This window comes from Spea bombifrons, chromosome 4 (genome assembly GCF_027358695.1).
Source record: "Spea bombifrons isolate aSpeBom1 chromosome 4, aSpeBom1.2.pri, whole genome shotgun sequence".
NCBI lineage: Eukaryota > Metazoa > Chordata > Amphibia > Anura > Pelobatidae > Spea > Spea bombifrons.
The window spans coordinates 81,307,859-81,319,405 of NC_071090.1; the positions used below are offsets into that span (position 1 = coordinate 81,307,859).

At 41.1% G+C, this 11,547-nt stretch overlaps 1 protein-coding gene across 1 annotated transcript; it reads left to right on the forward strand.

Moving 5' to 3' along the window:
• Positions 1 to 3,045: 3,045 nt before the first annotated feature.
• Positions 3,046 to 7,977, forward strand: BCL2L10 (BCL2 like 10). Its single transcript, XM_053462652.1, has 2 exons — positions 3,046 to 3,570; positions 7,369 to 7,977. The coding sequence occupies exons 1-2, from the start codon at positions 3,061 to 3,063 to the stop codon at positions 7,498 to 7,500; spliced, it is 642 nt and encodes a 213-aa protein (XP_053318627.1). The 5' UTR covers positions 3,046 to 3,060; the 3' UTR covers positions 7,501 to 7,977.
• The last annotated feature ends 3,570 nt before the right edge of the window (positions 7,978 to 11,547 follow it).

Genomic DNA, 11,547 nt, shown 5'->3' on the forward strand with positions numbered 1-11,547 from the left:
AGCTGTGGGCACACTTCCTATTTTATAATGGTATGGAATCCTCTTAAGTTTCCTTGCAATTGAACGGAGCAGCATACTTAACAATGTGCTAGAAAACCATATAGATACCAGTGATATCAGCGATCTTTACGATGGTAGCCTTATTTTAGAAGGTAACAGCAGAACAAAACCATTATTTGTGTAAAACCAACTGTTGCTATGTTAACAACATTTTCTTACACGCATTTTTGGAAACATTTACCGAAAACATATGATGATGAGCTGTATGCCGTGATGCAGTAAGGTCACTTGAAACACTCGTGTTGTTACATTCACCCCATCATCTACATGTGATGCATTCTGGGTACGGCCAGAGGGAAGAGGAACGGGATAGTAAACAGTCCTAACATTTGTGAAATCTGAATCCAAATATAAAAGTGTATTTATCATTGTTTCCAGAAACCCGTTCTTGCGCATTTATTTACATCTACCCTATAGAGCTAATAAAGCAGAACAACATTACAATATTAGTAGAGACGGTCGCCATCCTTTTACATTTCATGTTGAGGGACAGGGCTGCCTATAATCCTAAAAACATTGAATTTGATGGCAGGTAAGAACCGTTCGGCCCATCTAATCCGCCCGTTTTTCCTGACGTTAAGACTTTACATTCAGGTTTATGTAGCAAGTAATTAATGTTTTTCTTACCCAATTTCCCGATATACATTTAGCATCTTAGATTATTTATTAGCTATTCAGTTCATATTTAGAGCATTTATTAATTAATCAACATTCCAACATTCAAATGTATTGTTGACAATAGCGTCAATGGCGTAACAATCGCGATACCTTATCAATATCAGAATTTGCTTAATAAGAAACTGATTCGCTCCGTAAAAATAGTTTGTTGGTGAATTTATCGGCAGGGTTTGTTTATGCAAACATATCAGCTCACTTCCGTTGCAGCCTTTCATTGGCCTTTTAATTAAACTTCTATTAATCGGCTGCGTTTCGCAATAGGTGGCTGTATCAGGGAAAGCAAAGTATGACATCATAGTGCAAGTCACACGTACCCTGTTACATAGACAATAATAACATAATACAGTAGTAAGTTACAGGTTCCAAGTATAATATGAAATAATTGGAAATCTTATTCTGATGTCGATGAATTGCACAGGTAGGTTAGTATGATATTTGTGGTGATCACACAACGGCCATCATAGTTTATGAGCGAATGTAGAGTTACACCAAAAACTGTATTGCACTAGGAATGGACTTTTAGCTTAATTTATTATTTTGTGTTCCCGCACTGTTGTATTAAAGCTAACATTTAAAACTATGCTAACCTGGTGTAACTATATTCCTTTGTATATCATTTGTGACACTAGATGTAGATGTTTCAAAATAAATATTTAAAAAAAAGGATTGGATAGTGTCAATTGTTACACCTATGTCAATTCTATGTATGTATGTATATATATACATATATATATATATATATATATATATATATATAAAGAAATTGGTGCATTCTTCCCTACCAGCTGGGTTCAAGAATAAAACCTGGCATGACCCTGCTGTGCCTCTTGCACAGGATAGGCAGACTTTGGGGGTCCCGTAGTAGGAGCAGTCAGGTTACAGGTACTGTGGTGGACATCCTTGGTTCAGAACTTGGTGGCACCGCCGATGCATGTTATGGGGCCTTTTCCTCAACCTTTTGTAGCACCTGTGAGAGAGGGTATATATTTGCTCCTCTGGCCTTATGACTGGGATGGCCATGGAGTCCAGAGTATAGTTGGAACCCAATGGTTGGGCCCAACGTGGCACTCAAAGGGGGCCCACAGTACACATTGCCTGGGATGGTGAGAGGACCAAGTACTATCTAGGACCCTTGATGCTCTGTTTATTTTTATCTCTCTACGTCTTAGCCTATGGCTGGTGGTTAAAAATGTATGAGACCAGATGTGGGCTGAGGCCTGGTATGGCACGTGCGGCTATGGTTTTCATATGGCTTTGGTTTTTTGACAGTGATTGCACACCCTTCCCCCCAAAAATGGACTACAACGTTTGGCAGACAGCATACTTAGTGAACCATATCATACCCTGACCAATATTATCACCAAAAAACAGTTCCAAGTCCCAAGAGCTGGGCTGGTAATGTATAAGTCTCCTCATCCACTACATTATACAGGGTGAGCTCCACCCTATTTGATGGAGAAACCTGTCAGTGGTAGCCCTTTATAATGGGTCCTATTCACTAAAAAGAGAATTTGCAGGAAAATTGTCTCATACTTCACTATTCATTATGAAGGGAAGGATTTTCCAGGAAGAATGGCTGAGCAGCCCTGTATAATGCATAATTTATTTCAAACGGACAAAATCTAAATCTACAGAGTCAGGGGCGAAGATGTAATGTAAGGAATAACCTCCCATCAGCTGTGGTAGAGGCTAATACAGTGAGGGAATTGAAACATGCATGGGGTAAACATAAAGCTACCAAGGACTGATTAAGTTCTTTACAACAGGAATAGGAGCCCAATGGTCTTATCTACTATTAAATTCTCTTGTTTCTGTGTTTAGTGGACAAGCCCCATAACATGTAGCGAGTGTAGGCGTTGAAACTCTCTCTTTGGCAACTAAGGGTTAAACGCGATCGCATGACGGTGCGGCTGGGTGTGTGAAGGTCATACGTCACGGTCACCGCCCCTTTTCTAACGTCATTTTGGACAATGAGAACATAAAGTCCTTTCAAGAGTAAGTTGACACTCATTGTGATGAGTGGTCGGGAGGGCCGTACGCGTCATCATTACGCAAGGACTTTTCATTGAAGAGAAAATCCACAAGGGAATGTCCGCATCGTGCTTCCGAGTGTCCCCCGTTAATATTCGTTAATAATTAATAATAAATAACTGCGGCTTCTGGAAGCGTAAAGCACGTGATCGAATTAAAATGATTTTCTTTCTGCGAATTGAATAAAGACGTCATTTATTCGTTACGGAAATATGTGGGCGGCGCCTCGTGACCCCAAATGAGGAAATGGGCTGTACACGCTGAGGTTCCGCTCCCACAGCGATCGCTGATATGAGGAGATCTCACAGCAAGAACTCTTTGCACACAGCTGTTCGCGCTGAGCGTGTAGCAGAAGGCGGGCTCTCGCGGGGTATATGGAGCCATCCCATTGACGCCTCTCATCCTCACAGTATGTCTGATCGCTTTCGGGAGGAGACCTCCGAGCTCCTGGAGGACTACATTCACCATTACCTCGGCAACGGATGCCAGGCGGCCCCTAGTCCCGCTGCCCAAACCCTACGGAGGGTGGCCGCGGAAATGCTGGACATCAACCGCCCTTTCTATGAATCCTGCGACAAGATCCCCGGGAACCCCAGAGCCGTGTTGCAAACTGTAGCGGCCCAGATGCCGGAGGAAGGAGGACTGAACTGGGGCCGGATTGTGTCTCTCATCGTATTTACTGCAATATTGGCCAAGAGGGCGAGGGTCCAGAATACGGCGACCCCAAAGGAGCTGGCCGAGGTCCTGACTCAGTTCCTGGCGGGGGAGCACAGAGACTGGCTTCAGACCAATGGGGGATGGGTAATTATCTATTTTATATGTGTATATTTATATATTAACAGGCACAGGTAGAATGGGGCTTGTTTACTAAATAGGGGGTTTGCATGTTGAGCCTTTCAACTCCCAGCTATCAATATGCATTATCAAGGGTAACCACCATGATGGCCAGACTTCTCCCAGTCCATCTATGCATTATATAGGGTCAGCTCCGACCTTCTTGCAGGAGAACCCACTGGGGTTGGACGTGGTTATCTCTCCTTCTTTGGAGAATAGACATCACTCTCTGGTCTCTCATAATAAATGCCACTCGGCTCCATGCCAGGGATGCCATTCATTATTAATGGGTAGGGCAGAGTACATTTTCCAGCTGTTTTTATGATAGAGATCTGGGTTAATTTGTCCATAGCTGTGACTCACATGCAAGCAAATAAATGTGGAAATTACTCATCATGTCTGCTTGGTAACCGTATTTGGTTGTAAACAGCTGGAAGGATCCAGCAGCAGCAGCCTTGCCACCAGAGCAGGATTCATGTGTAGAGTAGTGGTAATTGGATAATATATGGTAATAGATGCTAATATGTGGCTTTACCCAAGGCTTATTGTAACCTGAATAAGCACACAAATAACAGATCCTTACTTTACTGAGAGGATGGTAGATACGTGGAACATCTTCCCAGCACAAGTGGTAGATGCTACCACTTGGAGATACTCCAATAACTAGGCACTGCTGTGTTTGTTTTACCCCCTCTGCTCTTCCAGTTTCAGCATGGGCGAGCTTGGTAATATTATGTACCTTGATATAAACTGTCAGAGGTGCAGGACCTTCCTATGAATAGACATCTTCAGGCCAACCAGCTAAAAATAAAGATTGTTTAGACTCTAAACACCTATGTACACAGCTATGTTTAGGGTTGGGCGCGCTGCTATATATAATTATAGTAAACAGCACTGAGGTTTCCAGGTATTCAAAAGAGGTGCTTAAACAGCTTTGACAGCGATTACATTTTTTCTTAGTGGGACATGCTATGTTATGACCCTTTGAAGCACTGAGCAGCATGATATAGTTATATAAAAACAGGATTAGTTATAGTTTGTTAATCCGGTGAGAGATCAGATTTCTGCGTCAAAGGAATTTTTCCTCTTTTTGTGGCTCGATCGGAAATCTCTTCCATGAGGGTTTTGCCTTCTTCTGGATCACTGCTAGGTTGATGGGCTTCTGTCTTTTTGTTTCAACCTAAACTACTATGTAGATTATTTAAGGGGTGTCACCTATTGCATGATGTTCAATGGAGGGTTTTCTGGGGTTTGGCCCAGGTACATGAAGCATTTGTTGGATGGTGATGAAAGTTCCCATCTGTGCGTGCAGGGAGTGACCAAGAACCTCCTCAGTTGTGGTCATCATAAGGCCTGACTGGTGGCAAGACATGTTTCACTGAGCCGTCCTATACAATAACAAGGGAACATCTGGATAAAGCCTCTAAGTTGCATTATCAAGCTTTGGGGATCAATGGGACAAATACAAGACTGTGAGATCCTTGTGCTTGTTCATTATCAGTATCAGTGATCTTTTAAAAGATCACAGGAAAGGAACCCCGGATACAGACCCTAATTTACTACGGGTAGATAGTAGGAGACATGGTGGATAGCGGCTGTACGGGTTAGCAGCAGAGCAATACAGAGCTTCACATCTGGGAACGTTGGGAGCAGAACAGATAATATTCTAAAATGGTTAACTAAATTGTGGATCTGAATGCAGCCCGTGCTGCTACTCTCACCTGACCCACCAGGGGTGACCCTTTGAAGATGGGCAGCACTATTTGTCGTTAAGGTGATATCCCCTTTAATAGCAGGCATATCATATTGGTAACACATTTTATAAACCAAAAGCTTCTCGCTACTACTGGACGGCTAAGGCTTAGACCACCACATGTTAGTTGTTACGTAGCCGGTGTGTTTCCATCTGTTGAAAATAGAATGGTGTTTTGAAGCACATTATCATCATGAAGGTGACCTCCACATTAACTCTGCTATTATCAGGCAGCCTCCATTGCTCGCTTGTAATCTGAGAGCAATCCTCAGTGACGGAGATCTGACATCGTGGGGGGTGGAAGTGCTTTTTTAAATTCATTTATGCAGAAAAATGACACTGTGATCATTTATCTGAGAACACCGCTCCTTTTGTAAATTGCAAGAGGAAACCAGTCCAGCACTAAGAGTTAAGCTGGTGTTTTATTTTCCATTTCCAATTGAAACAATAGTTTATATACTTCCCCCTACTACAATGAATGAATGTGTACATCCCCTGATACTTTTTATTCAATGGGTAAAAAGGAAGTTTTGTTTTTTGTTTTGTTTTTTTTTTCTGTCGGACATATCAATTCCTATTTTTTGGGGGAAGTTTGTTATATTCATGTCATTTGTCTTGGTAATGTTTAGTTTCGCTGTTGAACTAGTTTAGTGGGTTTTAGCAGCAGGGAAATTTGGATCACTATAAATGGGGGGTTTCCTGTATTGTTATAAGAGACCAGGAACTAAATAAGGCAAAGGTTTCTCTGAAACAGTCCACGTATACTGTGTGTATGTTGGATTTTCCGTTCTAGAATGGAGATTGGGTTTATACAGCACGTCCTCTCTCCAACAGTTGTGTGAATGTATAATCTGCAGCATACAACCCCCCCCCCCGCCAACGACGTCCTTAAGGAAGGGGCAGTTGTCCAGGGCCTGTGCATTCTTTAGGGACTCTGAGATGATTAGCCAGGTGCCCAGCCGCCATCTAGGGAGAACCATGCCTGTCAAGAGGCCGGTATTGGGATTGGAAGGGGGCAGGATAGTGTGTGTGTGTGTGTCCCATTGATAATAAAGATGGCTAACCCTTTACTGTATGAACGTTGCATACTTTGGTTCCAGCCTAGGGTTTCCTTCAGTGTTCCCAACCTGCTCCAGGGAGAGCTCCAGACTTAGGATGTTTTCAATAAGATAATTGCTACTGTTTTTTTAGATGGTGTATGTGGGTGTTTTTGGCATGGTATAGGTTAAAGTGAATCACAAGGCAGAAGACTTATGTTTGCACAAATTAATTGTAAAGAGCAGAGTTCCGGAAGGTATTGAGGGTATAACTTGTTTACATAGTCATCTGCCAAGCCGAGCTCAAACATAACCATCTGGAGACTGTTTCCATACTTGATTGTGCTGAATAAGGATCCGGTCAACCAGCTGCTCGTTTCTTTCAGTCAATTGTCCATAAATGCTATCTCTGTAGCATGCATGTAGTGTAGGGGCATTACTTGGAAAAGTTCATTTATGAAGACAAGCATTGTTTCTGATACATTTTTTTGTGTGTGTGTGTGAACACTTACATATGCCAGTGGTTTTTGTCTGAATCAGTATCAATATCCTTTAATACTTCTTACAGTGAAGCATAACTATCCTGGAGCACAGATTTAAAAGCAAGCAATGGTATGGTCCAATTAGCAGAAACATCCCTCTAATTGTTATGGTAGTAAGACCACTGTCCAAAACGTGTATAAGAGTCTCAACAAATAACTTCAAATGTACAGTTGTTGAAGCCATCTCAATGCAGAATAGCAGAGCAAATACAGAAAAAGGCACAAGGATGAGTGATAAACTTCACAGACAGTTCACTTTTTGGAACTACTTATCTATACAGCCATGGAATCCGCAGGATCCCATCAGTCTAGGATTGGTGAAAAATCCAATACGTATTCCAACTTTTGGTGGCTGTCCCGTTAATTACAAACTGTACGCCTAAAATATCTTGGCTTTTGTTAAATTGGCTCTGACGTTTTTATTATTACACAGGCTGGATTTCACAAATACTTCAACAACAAGGAAGGTCATCAGTCCCAAGAGAACAGTTCTGTATCTGGAGCGCTGGTGGCAGCCGCTGGATTTGGGCTTGCAGGATTGGCCTTGCTTCTGGCAGTACGATGAGGACACCACTCCCGAGGCAGATGGCGTGAAGATTAACCTCAAACTATCACTATAGGACTTGCTGATATTTGTCTTGGAAAGCCGATATTCAGAGCTGACATGGGCAATGTTTACTAAGCAATGTTTAACACTGCCATTCTGATGCATATAATCCATATTATATTTTTTTAATGCAATGCATCATTTTTAATATGTGCACCAAGGCAGAGCCAACGTACCACAAGGGCACAAGGAGCTTTAAGTTGCTTCAGCAGGCTAGCTTAAGGCCAGGCTAGCAGTTACAACCCACGTTTGAATGATCTTTATGTTCTTTAATCTCATAGTTGAAGAATACTGTATGCCAGTTCTGCACAATGTAAAAAAATGTATTTATAAATATTACTTTGCCAGACTACGAACAATGTTGTTCTTCTAGCCAGTGCTACAATTTAATGCACCCATCCAAACCCAATATTATGCATATATGAAAAAAACAAAGTAGCTCTTATTAATCTTTATTTTTTTTACATGTATTTCAGCACTGTTAGCAGGCTTTATCACTTATCATAAACTTTTTTGTAATACTGATTGGTTGGGGTTAAGATATAAAAACCCTTTTTAAGTGTTTCTATTCTACTTCACTATTTCTACACCACCATTTTCCTGCCTTTTAAAGGAGGCAATAGATAAACAATATTTTTGGTCCAATACTTTCAACAGCAGGTTTTAGGACAGTATAAAATTAAGCGCCCAGTAATTAATCTATACCGATTCTTGATTTCAAGAATAAAAGAGGGGCATTTTTAGTCGACGTTGACACCTTTACATCTTTTTCTATATTGGCCCAACAAACCTTGGAGAACATAGAGGTCTCTTCTCGCTTTAAAAATGCACATCTGAGGTCTTGAAGGTATCAACTTTGACTAAAGTCTGTTTTCTCTTGTATGATATGGCTAGATCAATTGTCCTTGTTAAGAATAACCTGAAACCTGAATCTAGATACAAGATTACATACAAACATTAAGAGTATTCCATCATGCCTCTCGTGATGTTTTGAAATTCATTTTTTGCAGTTCATAAGTAGAATATGGGATGTAGCAGTAAAGGGTGCGTATAGTGTACATTCATAGCACACGGACCACGTGTTTATAAACTATTCTACTTGGATATGTAATTCATCAGGAAAATGCAGTTGGCTGTCATGATGCTAACATCACATTAACCTTTACAGCAGGTCAGAGTTTACTCCAAGGTATGGCTAAGCCAGATGCCTGACCCGACTCGTTAAGCCAGACTTGCCCTCATGCAAACAGAGGACCAAGGCATGGAAAGAGAAAAGAGGCATTTTAGCTGGCTTGGCTCCTTGCTCCCTTCCTGTACACCCCGTCTCAGGCCTGGAGCCCCTGCTGACTTGGTTACATCTACATTTTATTTTGAGCACCCAATGTGTAGATGTGTGTTTTATATCCCCCTTGTTTGTGTCACATTGCCACTTTAGGTCCACTTCATTATGCATTTTAAGTTCATTTACTTGGGTTTTCTTACCATCACTTCACTAGGCCAAATATTTGAGTCTTTAATCCGCACCCGTTTTCCACAAATCACATTTAATTAAACAGAGCTCGGTCAAATCCTTATTTAAATGCTCTCAACTAGTATAATGTATTTAGCTAAATTTTGAGCAAATGGTAAACTGGTGAAAATTTTTGATAAATTTTTGCTGTTTAGCGACTATAAATGCACCCTATATTGGGTAATTATTTTATTTATAGTGGGATACATTCCATATGTCAATCCATGGGGGTCTGGTATTCCCATGGATAAGTATTAACCTTTTTTGCTTTTATTGGTCTCAAAAAAGTAATATATTTCAGCTATGTTGCTTTGTTTTATGGTTGTGTCTCTCCCCCCCCCTAAATAAAAAGATAAAATTCTGGGTATGATGGCTCTTCTTTAACTGTGTGTAATGATTGACCAACATATGCATTAATATGTGTATCACTGCGTCAAATCAAGGCTGAGAGGCAAACTATTCCCTGCGCAAGCAATACAGCATGCAGCTGTAATTTTTCTAGGGCAGTTTTAAAGTCAAATAAAGATTAACACATTATACCCTATTTAGGTCCTTTCAATGAGCATGCCACCGGAATATGCATGAACCAAAAAACAAACAAACCAGCAGTTCTATGTGGTTTATCTTCTAAGCTGGTGGTTCTAGTTACTAGAGCCTAAGATTCAGGATTGAGGTGCAATTTATTTATAGCTGGGTTCAGAGAAAACATCAAATTCACTTGTACGATGCTCATACTGCCTAATTTCGTCTAAGTTAAGTTCTTGCTATAGGCTAAGGAGATCAAGTCATGTAAACGTGCACACATCACATTGGCGTTAAATGATATCCACTGCTGCAGTGGAGGAGCCACTCAGGCTTTTCAAAGAGAAGGATTTCCTCCATAGAGATAAAGTCGTGGGGGTATTTACTAATGAGGGCAGAAATTTATGGCAGAGTAGCACCGTAGTGGGCTTTGTATGTTACTATAAAAGGATTTTAAATTCAAGCCCGAGGAAGCAGATGGTGAGCATTGTATAAGGATGCATTTTGGATAGACTGGAGATAGTTAGGACCGAGTAATACCAAACAGAAGAGTGTGGCAATGGTCGAGGTGGGAAATAATGAGAGAAAGAACCAAGGGTTTTTTGGTGAGGGAAGGACAGCTGCAAGAAATGTTTTTTAGATGCGAGTGGCAGGATCTGGTGAGGGATGAAGGACAGGGATGAGCCAAAGGTGGTCCAAAGCCATTGGGCTGGGTTAGTAGGTGAGATAATATTGTTAAGTGTTGAGGGGATTGAGAATTCATGTACTGGAGTACAGATGGATGGAGGGACGATAATGGGTTCAGTTTGAAGAGAATCAGTTGGTAATACAGAACATGAGAAGGAGAGGGAGCAGGGCAAGATAGGTAGATTTAGGTATCACTGGTATATAGGCCATACTAAAAGCTAAAAGAGCTGATCAGAGATTAAGTGTAAAGTAAAAAGTGAAGTGCCAAGGACAGATCCTTGTGGGACACCAACAGAAGGTGGAAGAGGTGAGATGTCTTGCCAGATCAAAGCAGCAGATAGATCATGAGTATTCGCAGGGAGGAGTAACTTTGGCTTTTGCAGAGAAAAAAAAGTTGGATATTTTTGTTAGAACCATTTCAGTAATGAAGGCGTCTGAATCCAGACTGAAGAGAGTCAAGGAGGGGTTTAAGCAACTTAGAGGCAAATAGAGGAGATTTATAGGGATGTAGTTTGCCAGAGAAGTGGAATCTAAGAGAGGATTTTTTACATAAGAGCATACTGAAAGGTTCTTGGTAAAGGACATGGAAATGTTGAAGAGGTGGATAAGTGATGGACAAAGGGGTGGGAAGAAAGACTTTGCAAGGTGTGATAGTTTAAGGTCAAGGGGATACGTTATAAAGAAGAAGAAAAGTAGCACGTCGTTCATTCGTAGGAAAAACATTGTGTAGGGGAGGAGGTATAGATGGGTGTCATAGACAGAGAAGCTATAGTTTTTATCTTGTCTTTGAAGAGAGAGGATTGTGGTTTGGGTGGGAAGAAAAGGAGGAAATCAGAGCAGAGAAGTAGAGTTGTTTAGAGAGAGAGGACATTTGTAGAGGCACAGCATAAATTTGTAGTGAATAATGTTTTGGATTTTCTGAAGTTGCGTTCCAGAGATAAAAAGTAAAATGTGTTGTTGTTAAAAGAGGCTGCTGCAGTAAAGGGCTAAGAGTGAAGGAAGCACAGGTTTCTGTGAGGCTGAGAGTTGGGGAAGGGTATTATCTGGCCGTGCTCTATGGATTTAGGGTGAGCGCCCTGATGCTATAGTGTAGGGGGTAAGTGAAGGAGAAAAGGTTAGACGATAGTGGTAAGAAACGGGGAAGGGAGAAATAGAGAAATCAGCAGAGCATTATATGAAAAAAACAGAAGGAGCAAATATCCTTCATCCTTTCGGATATGAAAGGAGAATGGACCAAATTCTCTACTCTGTATATAGTTGCCCAGAAGGCATAAAGCTTATTATGC